General features: G+C 52.5%; 1 protein-coding gene across 1 annotated transcript in view; it reads right to left on the reverse strand.

The window, feature by feature from the left end:
• EYA2 (EYA transcriptional coactivator and phosphatase 2) overlaps nucleotides 1-21933 on the reverse strand; it is a 203253-nt gene that overhangs the window by 10649 nt on the left and 170671 nt on the right. Inside the window, exons 10-12 of the mRNA XM_045832978.1 lie at nucleotides 16776-16865; nucleotides 4830-4888; nucleotides 381-541 (exon numbers count right to left, since the gene is read on the reverse strand). Of these exons, the coding sequence (XP_045688934.1) occupies nucleotides 381-541; nucleotides 4830-4888; nucleotides 16776-16865 (310 nt within the window). The remainder of the gene's footprint in view (nucleotides 1-380; nucleotides 542-4829; nucleotides 4889-16775; nucleotides 16866-21933) is intronic.

Here is a 21933-nt window from a genome sequence, read left to right on the forward strand (position 1 = left end):
TGGGCGAGCCAGCAGGCTGCCCCCAAGCTCTCTGCTTCCCTCCTGCGGCCCACGGGCTTGGGTGCGAGAGGCCATGGAGTGTGATTAAGACACGGCGGGGGTGGGGGGTGTCATCTTGGGCAAGAGGCTTCCTCACTCCTCAGCTCCCTCCGCCTCCAAGGGACGACAGTGCTGAAACACTCCTGCCTTCTGCCAGGGGACATCACGAGGGTTGCTCCGAGTGAGCGGATGTCTGTCACACTGTCAGAACATGCCTGGCACGGAGCAGGTGCGACCCGAGTGGCAGCGGCCCTCCTTGGTGGACGTCCCTCGGCCCGGGGTGCCCCCCGAGCAGCGGCAGACCCGTGTGCCCAGGGGCGGCCCCTCCCCGGCCCACTCACCGCCCACGTTGTTCTTGTAGGTGTTGTACATCTCCTTGACGCGCCGGTAGCGGAAGGCCAGCTTCCTCATCCAGTCGACGCCACCGTGCACACCGGGTCCCAGGCACAGGTTGGCTCCTGGGGCCGCACTGTGGAAGCCGTCGGTGGAGAAGTTGTACGTGCTGGGGAGGGGATGGGGAGAGACAGTGTTAATGTGGGGGTGGGGGGGCTCTTCACCGGGAGACCCAGGCCCCATGGGACCGACCCCTGGACTGTGCGAGACAGCTGTGGGCGTGTGCGCTCCGGGAGGGGCGGGACCACGGCTTCCGTTGGCTTCCCGAAGGGGGGGGCGCATCTGGGGCTCTTGCCGAGTCTGCGCCCACGTTCCCTCCTCTTGGTGTGAAATAGCGTCTGTTTCTGTTCTCTTTTCTGGGGGGTCTGTCCCTATGTGCTGTGAGCAGCGGCCACACGAGGGAAAGCCTTTCTCTTTTCCTTTGGAATTTGTGGATGGAACAGAATTCCAGAAGAAGGGTTGGGTTTGGGTCACCTTGGCAGCAGAGCCCAGAAGGAAACCTCGGTCGCTGCTGCTTTGATCCCCAAATCCGCCCGCTTCACCGCCCTCCTCAGGCCCGCCTGCTGACCCTTCCTTCCCTGCCCTGCGGGCACCTCCATATCTTGCTACAGAGATTCTGTTTTAACTTTTTTATTTGTTACATCAGGCAGAGTCGATTGCTGGTGCTTTGCAGGTGCAGCCCTCGGCCGCAGTGCGGCACGCTGGGCCGAGAAGTCCCACGGGTGTGTGCAGAGACTGGGGACACACCGAGGCAGGGTGTCCCATGGGACGGACAAGCAGAGCAGTGGCTGGGAGCCAGAGGGGAAGTGGGGGCGAGTCCCCACCTACAGTGGCCCGAGTGTGCGCAGGGAAACTCCAGCTCTGCGGAGAACACCACTCTCTCCCCTACCAGAAGCCTTGGGAGGTTTGCAAAATCACACGAGTATCGCTTAGGCTTTAACGCCGCAGGAAACGCCAGAGCTGCGTGTACAGTGCAAGCAGATGCTCCTAAGACAAATAGGAAAGTCTCTTCAGAGAGGAAGAGCCCGGAAGGAAACACGTGGATATGGTCCCCTGGGCGTCTCTGGGAGTGGGTTTGGCTGCCTTTTTTCTCTTTGCACTATTTTGCTCTTTCTGGATTTTCTGAGTTTAAGAGTGAAAAAAGAAAGGCGTTTAATTTTTTTTAATGGTCTCAACGTTTATTTTGATTTTAAGAGTCTCTCTCTCTCTATATATTTCCTTTTTAAATATATCTTATTCATTATGCTATTACAGTTGTCCCATTTTCCCCCTTCACTCCGCTCCACCCTGCACACCCCCTCCCACCCACATTCCCCCCCTTTAGTTCATGTCCATGTGTCATAAGTTCTTTAGCTTCTACATTTCCCACACTATTCCTGCCCTCCCCCTATTTTCTACCTATTGTCCATGCTACTTATTCTCCATACCTTTTCCCCCTCTCTCCTCCTCCCACTTCCCTGTTGCTAACCCTCCATGTGATCTCCATTTCTGTAGTTCCGCTCCTATTCTCTTTGTTTGCTTAGTTTGCTTTTGTTTTAGGTGTGCTTGTTACTAACTGTGAGTTTGATGTCTTTTTTTACTGTTCATATTTTTTATCTTCGTTTTCTTAGATAAGTCCCTTTAACATTTCATAAAATAAGGGCTTAGTGATGATGAACTCCTTTAACTTGACTTTATCTGAGAAGCACTTTATCTGCCCTTCCATGCTAAATGAAAGCCTTGCTGGATGTAGGTCTTTGCCTTTCATGACTTGGAATACTTCTTTCCAGCCCCTTCTTGCCTGCAAGGTCTCTTTTGAGAAATCAGCTGACAGTCTGCTGGGAACTCCTTTGTAGGTGACTGTCTCCTTATCTCTTGCTGCTTCTAGGATTCTCTCCTTCATTTTTACCTTGGCTAATGTAATGATGATGTGCCTTGGTGTGTTCCTCCTTGGGTCCAACTTCTCTGGGACTCTCTGAGCTTCCTGGACTTCCTGGAAGTCTATTTCCTTTGCCAGAATGGGGAAGTTCTCCTTTATTATTTGTTCAAATAAGTCTTCCACTTGTTGCTCTTCCTCTTCCCCTTCTGGTACCCCTATAATTCAGATGTTGGAACGTTTAAAGATGTCCTGGAGGTTCCTAAGCCTGTTCTCATTTTTTTGAATTCTTGTTTCTCCATTCTTTTCTGTGTGGTTGTTTCTTTCTTCCTTCTGGTCCACTCCATTGATTTGAGTCCCAGTTTTCTTTTCATAACTGTTGGTTCCCTGTGCATTTTCCTTCATTTCATTATCGTAGCCTTCATTTTTTCATCTAATTTATGACCAAATTCAACCAATTCTGTGAGCATCCCGATCACCAGTGCTTTGAAATGTGCATCTGATAGGTTGCCTATCCCTCGGTCGCTTAAAAGTATTGGTTTTGAGGCTTTCATTCTTCTGTTTGAGCCATCTTTTTTTTTTTTTTTGGTCTGGTCGCACCTGTTACATATTAGGGGTGGAGCCTTAGGTGTTCACCAGGGTGGGGCAATCCAGTCACTGCGAGGTGACGCTGTATGTGTGGGCTGGGTCCAAGAGGGAACAATGGCGCTTGCTCTGCTCTCCGTTGGACCTCAGTCCCTTCTGCCACTTCCCCCAAGCAAACTGGGCCCCTCTGGTGCCAGTTCCCATGTGGGTGGGCTTGTGCACCCCATGGGACTTTCCAAGGACCTCTCCTGTGAGGCTGGGAGTCTCTCCCTGCGCCTCAACCCTCACAGGTGTTTTCAATTAGTGCCCCAAAGCTCTATTTCCCAGCGCTGGGATCCTGGGTTGCGAGCAGTGCCTTGCTTTACAATCGCTGCCTTGGTAGGTCTGCTGGTTACAGCTCAGCTGGGGTCTGCCAGCTGCCATTTACACGTCCAGGGTCTGCCCGCTGCAGTCTTGCGTGCCTGGGATGCCTTACGTGCTCTGTCCCAATGCTCTTTATGCCGTGACCCCTCTCCGCCTGGCTGCCCGACTCCGCCCCTCCCACCGGTCTGGATGAATGTGTCTATTTTAACTCCTTGGCTGTCCGACTCCCACACAGTTCAATTTTCTGTTAGTTCTGGTTGTTATTCTATTCCTAAATTGTTGTTGTCCCTATGCTGGTTGTGCGAGGAGGCACAGTGTGTCTACCTATGCCTCCATCCTGGCCGGAAGTCTGCATTGTGAATTCTGGAATCAAGGAGCCAAGCAGCTCAGCACGAGACAGGGTTCAGAGGAGCAATCCCCTGTATTCCAAGCCATCCAGCTGCAGGGGGAACTTTAAAAAACAGACATCCCTAACCACCAACACCACTGATGCATGCGTGGGAAAAAGAAAAAATAAAACACCCCAAACTGGAACCGTGGCTGCTCATGCCCTGAAAGAGAGAGGGGTTCACAGTACTTACTTCATGGAAAGGACAATTAACCTTGACCTCGGGGTTTATTTGCTCCATAAATTGAGATGTGCTGGCTAGCACTGGAGCCTTGCTCCTTGCCAGTCTTGGTGGCAGAGGGATTTTCTGAAGGGCTAATTGAAATGAAGCAGCCATCTTCCCACCTATGACTTCTAGTCATAGAAGTGCTGGGCTTTGAGAAGATGTGCCGGGCTCGGGGACAGAGAGTTTGGTGTCTTTTTCTGGAGGGGCTGGAAAACGCACACTTGGGAAGCAGACACTGAGCGAAGTTATTACTGGCCCCAGAGGCACAACATTATTTGGTCTAATAATATTATTGATGGGCCTACAGGCATTGAATTGTGATAATTTGGGAACAGCACAGATGAACTATGGTTCTGTTTTTATGAAGTTCCCAAGAGGTGGAAAGGGGCAGGTGTGGAAGATTCTAGCTACATTCTCCTGAAAGCTGTCTCCTCTTGAGTGCTTGGGTACCCGATTTCTAGAATTCATGTCCTGGGAGTGTTTTTCCCCAGAAACCAGACAGACATACCACTTCATCATTCAAGACATATTTTTTTGAATAGCAACCATATGAACTTTTATATTAAATAATATTATGTATGTGAATGAATGCAATCAAACCTTTGAAGAATGTATATCAAACTCTTATTGGCCGTATTCCGAGACGCAAGCCAGGAGCAGTTGACGTTTTTATAATATGCACGTATTACTTGAGTAAGGACGGAAAAAACAACACAGAGAGAGATCAACATAAATGGGGTCACAGCGAATTTGTAGGAATCTCAGCAGCAAGGAAGAGGCTGCAGGGTGGGGGGGCGTGGTTTCTGAGCTCTGAGGATCACGTGTTCCTCTGAGCTCAGAAACCACGCCCCCCAGTTAACTGCGGGCAGGCGGGGCTCATCCTGATAACCAGCTCGCCCCTCCCCTCCTCTTCCTTGTGAAAGGCCAGAGCCTTAACCAACCCAAAGGGGCATACTTGACTCCCCCCTCCCCGCTCCTACCTTAAATCTTGGCCATTGTCATCCGATGAGACGTCGTCGACATGGATCTGGTCACAGTCCTACGGAGGATTTGGCAAGAAGAGAAAAAGAGGGAGAAGCGTGGCGGGTTAGTCGGCTGCCGCCTTTAAGAGGCGTAGACGAGGGGCAGAGTGAGCGTCGGGCTGAGAGTCAGAGCCTTGAATTCAAGTCTGAGCTTTGCCATTAAAGGTCAGTGACCCTGGGGGAAGCACTGGCCCCTTTTAGGCACACCATGGGGGCATCCCCTTCCACCCCCAGGTACACCAGGACACACGGCGGAGACCTTTATGTCGTCCCAGCTGCACCCCTTTGCCAGGAATGCGCTTCCGCCTTCGCCTGCTTAGTGCCCCTCGCAGTCTCTGGGCATTGGCTCTGGACACACCCCCTTCCTGAGACCCTCTGTGTCCCACGGTCTGTGACAATCACTTATGGGGCACTTGCTCCGTGCCAGGTATGCCCCCAAGGACACGCCCTTCCGTGGGCTCTGATGACATGGCGCTTGCCGCCAGCTGCCTAGTCTCAGTTCCCTTTGGGGACGCACCTTTTCACATGGGAGTTAGGACCACAGGGAGGCGGACAACAAAGGTGGGCACGTGATCCAGACTCAACCAATCAGAGGGACCCAGCATCCCTCTGATCAAGGAGATTGCTTCAGGGTGAGAGCATGCGGTCGAAGATGGACCCAGTGGGAAGCAGGCCTGGGACTAGGCCTGGGACTTCTGGGAAAGGGGCACTCTCTGGGAGCTGGGGAGTTTGGTCCCCCAGTTCGGCTGGAACCGAAACCAGGCCACCGTGACCCTGACCGGCTGAACACAGATGTCCACGTCCTGATCCCTGGAAACTTATGTGGCAAAAGGGACTTGGCAGATGTGCTTCAGTTAAAGGTCTTGAGATGGGGAGGTTTTCCTGGGTGCTCCAGGTGGCCCCAAATGTAATGACAAGGGTCCTGTAAATAACAGGCAGAGGGCTATTTGATGACAGAGGATAAGGACATCGGAGTGATGCGCTTTGAAGGCAGGGGCGGAGGCCACAAGCCAGGAAGTACAAGGAGCAGGGCAGTCAGAGGACGGATGGGAGCCCCTCAGAGCCTCCAGAAGGAACCAGTCCCCCGACACCTGGAGGAAGGGAAACTGATTTCGGACTGCCAGCTTCCAGAAGGTAAGAGAATACACCTATGTTGGTGCAAGCCGAGAGTGTGCAGTGACCTGTTGGAGTGCAACTACAAGAAACTGACCCCTGGACTGTTTGGTTTCAGCTGGAGGGTTGGGTTTCTGTCACTTTGCAACCAGGAGCTAAGGGTGATGCTGCACACCCCACAGGAGCTGCATGCAGCCACACCAATCCTGTGGCCTCTGTCTCCATCAGGCAGGACGTTTGGGGGTGCGGATATGGCAAACACAATGAGTGTGCCGTGCCCCAGCGGGAGCTCGGACCCGGGATCTGACCGCCTGGGTCTGGATCCAGCTGTGTGACCCTGGGCAGATGGCATCATTACTCAGAATTCGGCTGGGACATGGAGATAATGAAGGAACCTTTTTCACAGAGCGGAGGTGAGGAAGGGGAGATGCTGCATTGCAAGCGTCTAGCACCGTGCTTGGCACACAGTAGGCGCTACATAAATGTGTTTTTATTATTGCAAGGAACACGGGGGATGCTACATGGCGATCCCAGTTGAGAAACTCTTTGGAGAGTGCTGGAAAAATCTGGGGAGAGGGCACTGAGTGGCCACCCTCGAGCCAGCAGATAACTGCCTTACGCCTAAACCTCTTCTGCTCATTGGTTCATATTTTCTCTCCTTCCGTATTTCCAGCCACTCTCACCGATGCGTGGTGGTCTCAGGTGCAATCTATCTCCCCCTCCCCAAAGCAGCTGAGCTCTACGGTGCACCCCAGGCCTAAAAAAATCTTACAGTCACGTTAATATTGTAGCAATTAGCCACATGTGGTTACCTACAGTTCGAGTTCAATGAATTAAAATGAAATAGACTTCAAAAGTCAGTTCCTTAATCTGATTTTAAGTGCTCACTAGCCACCTGGAGCCAGTGGTTCCCGCACTGCGTGGTGTGAGTATTTCCACCATCACAGAAACTCCTGCTGGGATATCGAGCGACAGAGAAACAAGGCTGACGGCTTCTCTTCTAGGCTAAGTAAGGTCAGTTACGGAAGAGCTTGCAAGCTGGCCTGGAGACCTGGTGTGTTTAGCCACACTGTGCCTAGCATTTTTTTTTTTTTTGAAACAATATCCAGTGTGTGAACCCAGGGAGTCTCTCCCCCTCCCCAGAGTTTCAGCTACTTTGAGGATTCACACGCCCTGGCAATGCAGGGCTTGCATTCCTGGATCCCAACAAGCTACGGCCAGGACTTCCGTTTCCGGTGGCCCACAGTGTCTACTGGGCTGTGGTCCTCTTCCGTCGCCTGGTTGCTTGGCCCCTGTGGGCACCCGCGTTTGAGACCTCTGCTCCACAGCCACCCTACAGAGGTGGGGGGGCGCCTTAGGGACAGCACTGCCGGCGTGTTCATGAAAACTGCATTTAAAAGCCCACACGGACCCCACAGGCCCAGCACGAAGAAAGCAACAGGGACTGCAGACCCCCCCAGCCCCCTGCTTTGCCTGAAATCGGAAAAACACGCCCCTCTGCCCTCCAGCCCTTCCCTTGAGCTGCTCCGAAGCTGCTCTGGGGGTCACGCGGGCTCAGGACCCCCGGCAGGGTCCCTCGGCCTTTCCCTGATGTCACCGGAAAGGTATGTGGGAGGCTCTGGTGTTCTCATTTGCGAGGGGATTGTCGGGGGCGCTAGAGTGTGACAACAGTAGCGATCACATTTCGGACTCAGTGAAACACCGTGGCAGGCAGCGAGACGCTACCTCATACCCCACCAGCTGACCTGGATCGAGTTACCTGCCAGGCGGCCCTGAGGGGAGGGGGGTGATGCTCGGATGGACGCAAGGACAGTGCTGAGCTCTCAGGGAGGCGGATCCCACGCCCCTCAGCTCTGCGGCATGTGGGGCAGACCCCTATGGCCCCGGACACCGGCTCTGCACAGCCCAGGGTGCCGAGGGACTTCCTGGGCCAAAGTGGGATGGTCGGGGTGGGGGCTCTGAGCGGGAGCAGCTGGCAAAGACAGAGGGAGGCCCCCTCCGGCTCGACAAGGGGTCATGGGTGGGGCGCAGCCCAATCCTGGCCTCCAGGAATTGACACCTTCTGACTCAGAGACGCCCACCAAGAACTGGGAAACCCCTGAAGGTCCCTGGAGCGGATCACAGCTAAAATGAAGTAACGGGATAACCATTTGGTGCAACCCTACCCGGCAGCTCAGGAGAATAAAGTGGATTTTCGTGTTAGCACATGGAGTTGGTTCCAAGACGCCCCGCAGCGTGAAAGAAGCGGGCGGGGGAATGTGACCGCGCTCTGGAGCGGGACCTACCGCAGAGGGGCCGGGAGGGTCCAGCGAACCACACGGGGCAAGCTCTTCGGAAAGGGCCTCTCCCACAGCACACGTCGCGTCCACGTTTGGGAAAGTCACGGCCATTATTGCTATTCTGCATTCTATAGGCCCGACCTCCGTGCCCCGTACAGTCACGGTCAAATTAACTCTGGGTCACCGCGGGGAGGGGCTCACGGGTGGTCAGCGTGCTGCGAGGGCCATCGGGGAGCCAAGCAGGCAGCTCCGCGCCCGCGTCTGGATGCTTCGCACCCACGGGTGTCAGGGAGCCAGGCCGGCGCAGACGGGGGCAGACATGTCTGGGCCCACACGCCCGAGACCGTGCACTTGGCGTTCAAATGCCCCACCCGGGGCTCCAGGCCCCACCTTGCCGTTTGCTAGGTGTGTGATCTTGCGCGACTTGTTTAATACCTTTGAATCTTTTTTTAAATAAACTTTTAATTTTAGACTAGTTTTAGACTGACAGGAAGGTTGCAAAGGATAGACAGTTCCCACATACCCGAGTCCATTCCCCTCCCTGTTACCGTCTTACATTCGGTTGGAGACTTTGTCGCAGCTGATACGTAAATGCCACTACGTCACCATTAACCAAGGTCAGTTCTTTTTCGTTCAGATTTCCTTAGTTTTCCACGAAGGTCCTGTGTTTCTCCTCTAGGATCCTATCCAGGGCACCCCATTCCCCTGTGTCATCTTGTCTCTTTAGGTTCCTCTGAGCGGTGACAGTGTCTCCGACTTCCCTCGGCTTTGATGATGATTTCAAGGAGGATCGGTGAGGCATTTTGTAGAATGTCTCTCCGCCGGGATTTGTCTGGTGTTTTCTCATGGCTGGACTTGGGTGACGGGTTTTAGGGGGGAAGGTCACAGCCATTCTTATCACTGCACATCAAGGGCATGTGTTATCAACACGACCTATCGCTGCTGACAGTGACCTTGATCCCCTGGCTCAGGCAGTGTTCATCGGCTGTCCACACCGTCCACTTCCTCTCCCCCACCTTCCCATAGTCTACTCTCTGGAAGGAAGTCTCTATGCCAAGTTCACAATTCAGGGTGGAGCAGCTAAAGAAATTATTTGGAATTTTTCTTTTTTTTTAGACACTATTTTTTATTTTATTTTTAGAGAGAAATGAGGTGATGGAGAAAGAGAGGGTGAGAAACACCAATATGTGGTTGCCTCTCTAATGCCCCCTACTGGGGACCTGGCCCACAACCCAGGCATGTGCCCCCTGACTGGGAATTGAACCGGTGACCCTATGGTTTGCAGGCTGGCACTCAGTCCACGGAGCCACAGCAGCCAGGGCTGGAATTTTTTCTTTGTGGAAAGTATGTCTATTTTTCCACACCATGTTTATTGTGTGTCTTCCCTGCCCCAGCCCTAGAACCAGCCTTTTCTTCAAGGAGCCCGGGTTCCTTGTAATGGAAAGTGGGTTAGAAACCGAGATCTGGGTGCTGGGTGTGCTTGGTGCTTCAGTAGTGTCATTGCTTCTCAGTCCTCTTGGCCACAGAGCCAGGTCTTCCAGTTTTGCTTTTTTAAAAAAAGTTATGAGCCCTGGCCTATGTGTCTCGGTTGGTTGGAGCATCGTCCCATGCACGGAAAGGTTGTGGGTTCAACTCCCGGTCAGGGCACATACCTAGGTTGGGGGTTCACTCCGGTCCGGGAGTGAACCAGAGGTAACCCAGTGATGTCTCCCTCTCTCTCGGAAAATCAGTAAATGCACCCTCGGGGGAGGACTGGAGGAGAAGTTATGGAACACGGCGAGTGCATTTGCTTACAGGTGGGCTACGGTGCACGTGAAAGGCCTGCCAGCCGGTGCCGGCGATGGTCCCGGCCCGGCTGTCACCGGGGAGCTGCGTCTGCCGCTCAGACAGTGTCCACGTGCAACTGAGGGGAAGAGGCACAGCACCCCAGGGAAGCTACCTGGGGGACCGCAGGGACGCCCTGCCTTTGATCAGTGATGACAGCAATTTATCCACTTGTGGCGTGCTCAGAGTCCAGATTCAGTTTCGGGTGACACTGGTCTCACAGGATACACGGGAGAACGTCCCATTCCCCTTCACTCTGTCATTTGTGCTGGACGGGACTTGGCCTTCCCTTCCGCGTTTGGTGGGGCCCGTGTTTGGAACTAGCTGGACCTCGGGCCTCTTGCGGGGATGACGTCCCATGACCGTTTCCATTCTCGTGGTCACTGCTTCATTCTATTTTTAAATTCCCTCTTGGGTTAATTTTGGTAATTTCCATCTTTCTGAAAAGTGTCCACTTCACCTAGGTTTTCAGATTCATTGCTATAATTCTGTACATACTATTCTCATAACTGAAAAATAAAAAGAATCTCCCCTGAACCTGTAGTCATGTCCACCCTTTCACTCTGGACGTTGGTTATCAATGGTCTCTTTTTCTCTTCTCTCTTTTCTCGTTCATGCTTGCCCAAGGCTTAACGGCATCCACAGTCCTTTCAATGACCAGTTCTTACTAGTTTCCCTGTGCTTCTAACACATGCAGCTGAAGGCTGGACATTTTGTCTGGATCACCCCTTACCTGCATCCCATGGTTTGGATACTCGCAGTGCCCACTGCTGCTCGCTTCCGAACAGTAAGCTCAGTGACCCGTATCTGTGAGAACCCATTCGAATGAAGCTGGTGACAGCCGGGGTTTCCCCAACCTGCCCTCCTGTGGTCCGATCCCACTCCTTTTTTGTCCTTGGCTGCTCGGAGACCCGATTGCAGAAAGGAAATTGTTGACAAATTTGCTTTAGAAAAATGACTCTTGTCAGAGCCCAGATGGACTCCCTGGTCACTCCTTCTCCTTGGAGGCAAGTATATTTTTAAGTGAGATTGCTTAATGCGGCTTCTAGACTAGCCAGAGGGGCCTGCTCCCCGGGAGGGGGGGAAACCTGGGCTATCTTTCTTGCGTTGTCTAAATGTTTAACTTATCTGATGAGCATTAAAGAGGCCGAGGGCCGCACTGCATTAATGGCCGGTTGGGCAGGGCGCCTTGGAGAGCGGCTCGGCGCTGACACGGTGAAATATTACTCTCCCTCCCAGCTCCCGCGGAACCGTAAATCAGGCCTGCCCGGATTCCAGCCACTTTTGAGTCCCTCCAGAAAGTTCCTTCCCGGAGCTCTGGCAGCAGGCTGAGGCGCTCCCCCTCCGGACTGCCCGCCTGCCTGGCCGCTCCTGAATCGGACCCGAGGTACCTCCTGCCGGAAACCTTTCGGCTGACCTTGTTTCTCACGAAGGACTCTTCTTTCGTGCACCCTGCAGACGCGGGTTCCTTCTCTGCCCCACACACAGGGCGTCTGTCCACAGGCAGGAAGAATAGATGTCTCAGCTTGTAAGTCAGCTTGGCCTGGGCTCAAATCTCCACACTAGCTCAGGGACCCTGGGAAGGGGGCCTCTTTGGGCCTCAGTTTCCTCATCTGTGAAATGGGGATTTAAAAAAGTCCCCCTCGCTGGGTGGTTGGGAGGTCTCGGTAAGAAAATGTGAGTCCAGTGCCTGGCTCGGGGCCAGGGCCCTGTGCACGCCAGTGCCGGGCAGGCTAACGTCTGGGTGCCCCCGCTCCCCTGCTCTAGAACGGGGACACACACCGTCTGCACGTTCCGTGGCTGCCGTGAGGGTTGAACGGGGCCGTGTGCCGGCAAGCCCGAGCGTGAGCACTCAGCAGGCAGCACCCGCCAGCTGCGGCCGTGGCTGTGTTTGCTACCCACTCCCTGCTGGGCTCTCTCCTCGGCTCCAGCCTCAGTCCGCACCCTCGTTTCCAGAAGTGCCTTCCGAGCCTTCGTGTACGGCTTTGGTGCCGTCGTGGTTCTCTGTGGTTTCGGTCGTTCTTCGTGCGACTTCTGTGTTGCATGTGCAACCCAAGATGACAGCTAACTCACGGAGGAGTTTTCTGCCTTTTGTCTACCTTCCAGTTTCGCCCATGGAACTGCCACACCCCTGGCCGCCAGAACTTGGTTGGCCGCCTCTGCCAGGCTCCCCCGCCACTCCAGCACCCCCTGCTCGCTCTCTTCCTTTGCTCCCCTGGTCTGCGCTACTGCACGGGCCTGCACTTCCTGTCGGGAATCTTCCTTCTCCGGCAGGGCGGTGACTGTCTTCCCTGGGAGAGGCCGCGCAGCAAGTGGACAAGCTCCAGGGCTGTGGGCCCAGGCTCGGCTGCCGGGGTCTGCATGTTGCCACTGCTGACGGTGTGACTTCGGGCTGCTCACTGAACCCCTCCGTGCCTCATTGTCCTCACTTGTAGAATAGGTGTCATGGACCGAATGTTTGTGGTCCCCCCCCATCCATACGTTGAAGCGCTAGCCCCCAGTGTGGCTGCATCTGGAGACGGGGCCTCTAAGGAAGTCATCGTGGTTAAATAAGGCCATAGGGGTGGGGCCTTGACCCAACAGGATTAGTGTCGTCATAAGAAGACACTGGAGCTCTCCCTCTTCCTCCCCACCTCAGAACACGCGTCCTGAATGGCCTGAGGTTCAGCTGAACGTGGCCCCTACCTTGCCTCTGACCAGTCCTTAGGCCTCACAGACTCTTCTGGGAACCACTGCTCCAGCATGGACACGCGCTTCCCTCCATACCCCTCCCGTCTGTTCTCCACCCGGCCACCAGAGGGAGCCTCTAAACCATAAATCAGATCATGTTGCTGCCCTCCAAGGGCTTCCTGTCACCCTTAGAATATTATCCAAATTCTAGTGATGGCACAAAGGCCGCATGGGATCTGCCCTCTAACCCCCACTGTCTTCCACGATCCTTCCTGCTCCTTCTTCTCCAGCTGCCATGTTCGAGAAACCTGCCCCAGGGCCTTTGCACCGCTGCTCTCTCTGCCTGACCCACTCTTCACCCAGGTCCTCACCTCCTGCACATCCCTGCTCAGGTGTCAAAGAAGCCCTACCTGGTTCCGCCAGGTCAAGCCACAGCCCCTGTAACTGCCTCCTCCCTGACTCTGCCGGTCCCCTCCGGAGCACTTTCTCTGACACTGCACGTTCTGTTGTTCGTGGTCTGCGTCCCCAGCCGGAAGGGCAGTGCCTTGAGGGCGGGGACCCGCCCACTGAAGCCACAGCACTGGGAGCTGCGTAGGGCCTGGCAGAGGGTGAGTTCCCCGCACATGGCTGCTGCTGACCTCAGATGGACAGAGGATCTGACTCTGTTCCCCAAAACCCGACCATCCTGCAGGAGCTGGGTCTCCACTGGACTCCCAAGGTCTTGGGGCCTCTCCCCAGTCCCAGCAGGCCTTCTGGGAGCCACAGGGAGGTGGCCTTTAGATTTTAACAGGGGCTTTTCTAAGATTTTATTTATTTATTTTTAGAGGGGAAGGCAGGGAGAAAGGGAGGGAGAAGGAGAGGGAGAGAAACATCAATGTGTGGTTGCCTCTAGCACACCCCCTACTGGGGACCCAGCCCACAACCCAGGAATGTGTCCTGATGGGGAATCGAACCAGGGACCCTTTGGTTCACAGGTTGGCACTCAGTCCACTGAGCCACACCCGCCAGGGTGTAAACAGTATGTTTTCACATGTGTAAGTCTTGACTTCCCCATCGTGTAACATGGCTTCAATCCTGCTGAGGGGCCCTGGGGACTTCTGGCACTGGAGGGACAATTTTGAAAAAAATTATAGAGACTAAAAACAAGCTGCCGTGCCTGAGTAGCTTCAGCTGGTAGTTAGGGTCCCTCCGGGAGAGGGGCAGCTTTGCCTTCGGGGCCAGCGAGGAACAGCAGAGGGGGCAAGGTGCTGGAAACATCTCTTGAAACATACCAATCCCGCAAAATACCTGGTTCTGAGCCTCAGGTTCAACCAAGACTCACAAAGCGCCTACTATGTGCCTGGCATTTTCACTGCCAACGAGCTTCAGACTCACGTATTTGCCCGTGATCTGGCACCTGCGCAGGGGTGTCCCAGACGTCTTGCACCCACGTGCCCTGGACAGAGGGGCAGGTCTCTCTCGCTGCACTCCATGCCTTCCCTGTTCTGTCCACGTCGGAGAACAGCACCGTCGCCCTGGTTGGCCCACACCCAGGAACCGCCCATCGCATCAGCAGGTCCTCCCCGCGTTACCTCCACCCCAGCGCCCACATCCTCTTCCCACCTCCATTCAGCCCACTGTTCTGCTTTTCTGGGGACGACTGCAGTAACGTCCTGCCGGTCTCCCTGCCTCCGCCTCTCCCCTCCGATGGCTCAGGCTCCACGTAGCAGCCAGAGTGGCCTTTTTAAAACCTCAACCGGGCCATGGGTGCTCCTGGCCCCACGGGTGCCCCCAGCACTTGTACATAAACTCGGATGGCCGTGACCACGTCAGGCCCAGGCCTCCCTCTCCAGGCCCGCCTGGCCCGGCCGACCCAGGGCGCCCCCATTCGTTACTGCCGCCGTGGGGCCTTCTCTCTGCTGCCGGGTCACCGCACACCTGTCCTCACCTCGGGCCTTTGCACTCGCTGATCCCGCCTCCCTCGACCTCTGCCCCGGCGGGCTCCTGTCGTCACGCAGGCTTGGCTTCACCGTCACCTCCTGGAGAGCCATTCCCTGCCCTCCGGAGTGCTGGTCCCCATGCTACCCCCTCTCACGGCCACATCTCATCGTTCCGTTTTTCACAGCCTCTTCACTGTTCACAAACGCCCTTGCTTGTGGACTGGTTTGGCTGGTCACTGCCTGGCCGCTGGGGATTCAGGGCGACTCAGGCAGACATGGCCCCTGCACTCATGGCACTGACATTCGAAGCAGGAGACTGGGAAAAGCTAAATCTGCCCCAAAGTTTTCCACTACAGGGGCCAATAACCTCCTTTTTTTTTTTTTTTGATAAAGCAAGTTGGGCTTCGCTCTTTGCAACCAGCCAAGCCTTTGCCACGTTAGGGCCCGTAAATACGAGCTGGATCCAGCTGCCGTGTTTACTTTGTTTTGCTCTGTTTCACTCAATGTGTCTCCTCCTCTCTTGCTCTCCTCATCTGCCCGCCCCTCCTTCCCTCCAAGACACGTCAGGTCTTCGTAAAAGGAGACAGCACAGTGCCACTGGCTAAAGAGACAGTCTTGGGCCCCGCTGCCGCTGGGGTTCCCCGCCCCTCCAAAGCTCCCTTTCTTCATCAACAAGCTTCTACCTCGATCCTCTTTTTGAAACAGGTGTTGGGCAGAGAACAAGCCTTTTCGTAGACAGGAGGGCTGAGGCCCACGTGGCTTCCCTAGACTGAACGGAACGCAAGACTGATGCTTCCAGCAGGGATGCGCCCCCCGGACTGGCGGACTGCAGGCTGGAAGGAAAACCTGCCTCTTTCCCCGAGGAGGAGTGTCGGTCATGCGCTGGGCTGGTTGGGACAGATTTGGAATTCACGGTCATCATATTTCCACTTCACCGTGTGGTCCCCAGGGATTTCATAGGTTCTGGGGGAAACATCCCTACTAGGATAAATAGAATTGTTCTTTCATAACCAGTTTTATTTTAGGTTGCCTTTGTTTTTTAATCTGGTAAACCAATAATGAGAACATAATTTACAAAGCCACAAGACCCTCCCTCACATTACTCCTCTCATTAACCAGAACACCCCTCTTCACCTTGGAGAAAGCTGCTTGCTCTCTTATTAGAGGTAAGCAATGTATATATTTCCTTTTTTGCTTTGACTACCAGGAAGCTCAGGGATTAACTCTGAATTTAATTCCAGTAGATTGCTTAAGCCAGACTTTTTTGGTTCAATGCCTTACTCTAGCTTTCTATTCCTTTGCTTTAGTGGTTTCATTTAAAATATGTTTTCCATTTGAAAATTTATTTCCAAATCTCTTTGACGCAGGCTGGGCATAAACGAATGAAATTTATTTCTGAAGCTCCTCTCCCCATCTCCTGTCTCCCTTGGTGCTTGCTTAGAGGCACAGGAGCAGATACTTTATTTATTTATTTTTGAAAAATATTTAATTTCTTTATTTTTAGAGAGAGGGGAAGAGAGGCAGAGAAACATTTATGTGGTTGTGTCCCCAACCAGGGACCTGCCCCGCAACCCAGGCCTGTGCCCTGACCAGGGACCAAACTAGCGACATTTCTGTTTGCAGGCTGGTGCTCAACCCACTGAGCCACACCAGCCAGGGTGGGAGCAGATCCTTGAAATAAGCACAGTCCCTCTGCTTGCTCTCTTTGTAAAACACATTTTTAGGGCTTCCATCCTGGCCCACTGCTAATTACTACTGACCCAGGGGGATCTATACTAATTTGCCTTAATCAACTTACTAAATAGCAAATTTCGGGAGGAAGAAACGACGCAGCCGTTATTGGATTAGTAGAATTGCCAGCGGACATCCCCTCCGGAGTGGAGAGAGAGGCCCATTAACTGCCCAGGGAAGCCCGGGAGATAATCCAGTCTAGTGTGTTTTTAATCAACTGTCGCTGGTCCTAGTTTTATGCCTCCTTAGGGGTTGCTAGCCCAAGTTTCTAGTCTCCAAAGGAAAAAGAGGAAAAAAAAAAAGGCAGCGACTCGTCCCCCAAACCAGATGCAGGTGGTTAAATACGGCAACTATGAAATGAAACCAACCTCCAGGTCATTGAAGAACAGATGGGTGTCTGCAAGGTTGAAGATCATCTCTTCCATCATCAGGCCGATGCGCACGGACGTCGTGGTGTCCTGTGGGAGGGAGGGGGGTGGGTCACCTGTGAGCGAGCCTCGTCATCTGTCTCCCTCTCCCCCGAGTCCCACCTCCGCAAGGCCTTTCTTCATCTGCACGGCTCACGCACAGCTTGCTCACGGCTTGAAACGTGTTTCCGTGTGGGGTCAGGGTGCTAATGTGCAGCTTCTGCGATTTCCCTTCTAGATTTTCATCACTTACATTTACCCTCTTTAGTATTTCCATCTCCCCCATAAAAGTCCCTGGAATTGCAACTGTGTTCAGTGCTGCAAGGAGCAGAATGGCCTCTTGGAAATGGATGTCTTCAGAGAGGCAGGAGAGATTTCAGGGGAAGCGGTATAAACTATAAACTACCGGAGAGCTGGGATGCAGGCTGTCTCTTTACAGCAATCTCTCTGTGCACCTCCTGGTATTTTAAATGCCACTGACAATAGAGATTAATTATAAAGACAAACACACAAACAAAACCCACTAGGGTGCATCCTAAACCAGGGAAAATGAGGCAGCCATTAAAAAAACGAAGTGATGCTAGTGCTATTGACATGAAACTGTCATGAAGAAATACAGTATAAGTGACCAAAGCAAGTTGTATCACAGTGTCATGTGGGACACATCCGGCAATAAAATGGTCCATTCTTGCTCTCCCTTTCTTCTCTATAGACGTGGCGTGATGGATTGCATTACTCTGCACCCACATTTGGGGTCCCTTCCTGAAGAGCTTCTCCCTGTAGGAGGGTGAGGTCTACCAGGGGATGTCTACCTAAATCTCATCTGCTGTCTGTTTCTCTATAGCTCATGAGCTAAGAATAATTTTTTACATTTGTTTGGACAGTGCATCATCCATGGCTGCTTTTGTGTGTTGAAGGCAGAGAAGAATAACTGCAACAGAGATCCTCTGTCCTGCAGAGCCCAAGATGTTTACTCTGGCCATTCCCAGTCTGCGGGCCCCTGATATAGACCTTCCCTGTTAAACTCAGGTGTGACCATGTGACTTGCCCTGGCCAATGATCGGTGAGCAGAAGTAATGCTTCACTTCTGGTGGGAAGCTTTAAGAGTCAGTGCATGGTTTGCCACACTCTCTCTCTTCCCACATCACAAGACTAAGTGCTACCCAGATAACAGCTACCCTGACAGCCTGGGTTTCAGAGTAAAGACGATGTGAGTTGGGGCTGCAACAGACCACGATGAACACGGACCATCAGTGAGATTCAGGGAAATGTTTGTTATTGCAGCATAACCTCGCCGATCCCAACCAACGCACGTGGAAAATATGTAGCGTAAGGGTTCTCCGCCCTGGCTGTACAATGAAATGATGTGAGGAGCATTTTAAAATCCCGAGGCTCAGCCCTGACCGGGTAGGTCAGTGGGTTAGCGTGTTGTCCTGATACACTAAGGTTGCGGGTTCGAGCTTCGGTTAGGGAATACACAAGAAGCAACCGATGCATAAATAAGTGGAACAACAAATCGATGTTTTTTTTTCTCTCTCAAATCAATAAATAAAAAAAATTAAAAGAAAAAAATCCTGAGGCTGAGGTCGCACCCCACACCTGTAAAATCAGAATTGCCGAGGATGGGATCGGGGAATCAGGAATGTTTAAAGCTCCGCCCCGTGCTTTCGATGTGCGGCCAAGGTGAAGAACCACGAGTCTAAAAGGACGTACAGCACTTAGTGATGTTCCTGGTTAATATTTATCGCATGTTTTCTCCGTGCCGCTGTGTAAGTATTAACATTTGATTCAGGCAAAGCTCTTGGAGGTGAGTACTATGATCTTCTCACTTTATAGATGAGAAAACGGAGGCTCACAAAGCTTAGGTACCCTGCTCAAGGTCACCTGGCTAGGAAGTGCTGGGATTTGAACCCAGAAGATCCGAGTCCAGAGCGGCACTGCTTTCCAGGAGGTCTGGAAGGGGCCGGGGAGGGGCACAGGGGCCCTCGTCCTGGCGCTCTTATACCTCGCTTCCTGTTTTTCACCAAAAGGCTGTATTGCTTCTATTATAAAAATAAATAATCAACGACATCAACCCTTCTTGACCCCTCAAAAAAATGTAGCCGGTGATCTCAGCTACACACACACACACACACACACACACACACACACACACACACAGTGGAGCACGAAGCCCAGGAACACAGCCAGCCGGCGAAACACCTCATCAGGGCCCCGCCGCCAGCGCTCGGCCCTCGGAGCCCTGGCCGGACGCCGTAGGGGAGAGCACTCAGTGGAGAGTGAAGACGAAACAAGGAAAACAAACTTTTCGGGGCCAAGGAGGGAATCACTGTGTGACCTCGGAAGAGGTTTTGGGGGTGACTTCACGCATGACTCACACCCCAACCGTTTCACCTCTGCGTAACGGCACATCCCTTCTGGGCCGGGCGGCCTGTGCCCTGACCACCGGCGACCGAACGCTGGGCAAGGAGCAAGAAGAAGCTGCTATTTAGACTCGTCTGCAGAAAGGATTTGCTTAGAGACATGTCCTCTCCCAGGCCAGCGCACAAAACAGGGAAAGTAATCATTGTACCCAATACGGCTTATCTGTGGAACATAGTTTGTAGGGCTTTAAGAAGGCAAATGCTCGGTGCTGACAGGGCAGAAGAGACCATTTATTGACGGGGGGGGGGTGTGTGACCAGAAAACTCACGCGTGTGCGATAGGGCAAGGACTGAAGAGAGAACTGAATTCTTGGCTTCTAGTCTGGGAAGCCAGAGAACACGCCTAAGGGGGAAAAAAAGATCAAGAAGTCGTAACGTAGATAGGTTACTTAGAATTTGGAGGTAAATGCCAAAAGACTCAGCATGAGTTCAAAGCTGTCACCTCTGGGCAGAAAGGGTGGGAGGGGACACTGAGGACGCTGTTTCTCATTACACTTCTCTTTGGAAGACTGGCTGAGTTTTAGCTCTAGGCATAGTTGTCTTGGATTAAAAAAACTAAATTAAAAATAAAACATTCTCAGTAATTCCACTTCTCATGATCTATCCTAGGAAAAAACCCCACACATGCATGCGAGCAAGGGATGAGTAAAAAGATGTTCCTTTCAGAACTGTTTGTAAATAGGAAAAGACTGGAAAATGATTTCGCTATCCAGCCAAAGGTGATTAGAGAAATAAAATAGAGTAGTACATCCAACCATGGAAAACTAAATTCAGTTGAAAGAAATCAAGCTGACTTTCATGTATTAACATGGATACACCAAAAAACATATTATTGAGTAAAAGTAGCAATCTTCTGAAAGTTATATACTGCCTGTTGTTACCAGGCAGTAGACCTTGAGAGGTTGTACCATGTATTAGAGACACACAAAGTGTTCCTACTGCTTCCCCATGGGCACTTACATATTTGTAGATATCCGGAAGGATATACCTGAAGTCAGAACAATGATGACTTCCGGCCGGCAGAGAGGTGGGGACAGGAATTAGCGGTGATGATGATCGAGCTAAATCAGCATGATCTAGAATACACTAACATTTTAGAGAAGAGAAGGGATTCAAATATTTATTGTATGTTGAATAATTAAAACAAAAATTCAAAGGCACCCAAATGTTTCTGAGGAGAACCCTTAGAATACCTACGTATTCCTTGAGCATTCTCGTTATTTCTGGTTTTCCTAAAATCTGCTTGCATGTTGCTCAGCGGATTGTTTTGAACCGTGGAGGTGGGACCTCCATCGAAGGCACTTGATAAAAACTAATTGTACAGAGGCAGAAAAGTCTGGAACAGCCCAAGAAACGTACGAGTGTCCCGGGAGTTAAGCAACGCAGAGTGTTACGCTGGCCCGGGCCACATTATCCAAGTAGAAAATATTTTTCCAGGCCTGCAAAGACTGAGAAACTAAGAAAAAAAACAACAACCGATGGAGACTCAGCATTAATGAATGTGAAATACATCTGGAGTAAGGGCAAGACAAAAGCCATCGGTTTCATTGTGAGCTGCCTGCTGCCTACATCCCTAATACACCCCCACAAACATACCGCCCTGGGCGGCAGGCTTCAGCCACCCTGTGCGGCTTGGAGGGCGAGGGCCCTCGTCCTGACCCAGCATGCCACTCAGTACAATAAAGCCTAAAATGTGGGAGCCTTCACACCATGTTCCTCAGCTGATAAAAGGCCACTGACCCACTCAAGTCCACTCTGATCCCTCTACCCTGCCACGAGGCCGTGAGGATGGCCTGAGAGAGCGTGTGAACAGCCGGCCGGCCATGCAGCAGGCTCCGCCAGCGCTGGCCACGGGCACGATGCCCCCAGCCCACTTTCTCACACCCTCGAGCGGAGAAGCTGTTTCTGTAAACCCAGCCGGAACACCCACGCAATCAGAGGGTTCCATCTCACATGAAAACCATTTTCTTCATCATTACATGCTCTTTGGAGTAAAGAAAAAAAAAATCAGCGGTTAATTTCCTAAACAAGCAACAGCAGAAACAGATTTGCTTTTTAAGAAATGATCCATTTAAACCAGAATGGAGAACGGAGAAAAGGGAGTTTTTCCAAAACAGACTTCAAGTTGTCACTTGTCCGGCGAAGGGCTGTGCTGGGGGCCGGTGGGGCCGGGGTGGATGGAATGTCATCTTGCAGAGTTCGTGGGTGGTTCTCTCCCAGCGAAGGGACCAATCAGACTGGGGCACTGCAGGGGTTTTTTCAGCGTGCCCTAATGTTCTACAGATTTCTCAGGGTTCGTTTGGTTTTGATGACAGCGAGCTGGGCTAAGCACGCATCCACTGACGAGGCTCGCGGCATTGGGCACCCCTCCCCCGACCCCAGGCAGATGCCAGGGACCTGATTGCAGCTCCGTAACTGAATTACTACACATTCTCGGTGAGGTTCTCTTAATGAGAGGAGATGGCGGGGACTCCCGCCAGATGGACCACTCTCAGATCTGCCTTGTGGATTGGTACGTTATCTTGTGACCTGTGGCTGGATTTTCTGGATGGAGGCGAGAAGGTAGGAGCGAAAACAAACAAAAATCTTTCTAAAAACAAAATTAATCAGATGTCACACATGCATGAAGAAAATGGCACATGGATTCCTGGAGGTTTAAAAACCCGATGCAAAAGCTGGTCAGGGTTAATTAAGAC

The sequence above is a fragment of the Phyllostomus hastatus genome, unplaced genomic scaffold, assembly GCF_019186645.2.
Source record: "Phyllostomus hastatus isolate PE091 unplaced genomic scaffold, TTU_PhHast_1.1 phas_contig_17, whole genome shotgun sequence".
In the NCBI taxonomy this organism is placed as follows: domain Eukaryota; kingdom Metazoa; phylum Chordata; class Mammalia; order Chiroptera; family Phyllostomidae; genus Phyllostomus; species Phyllostomus hastatus.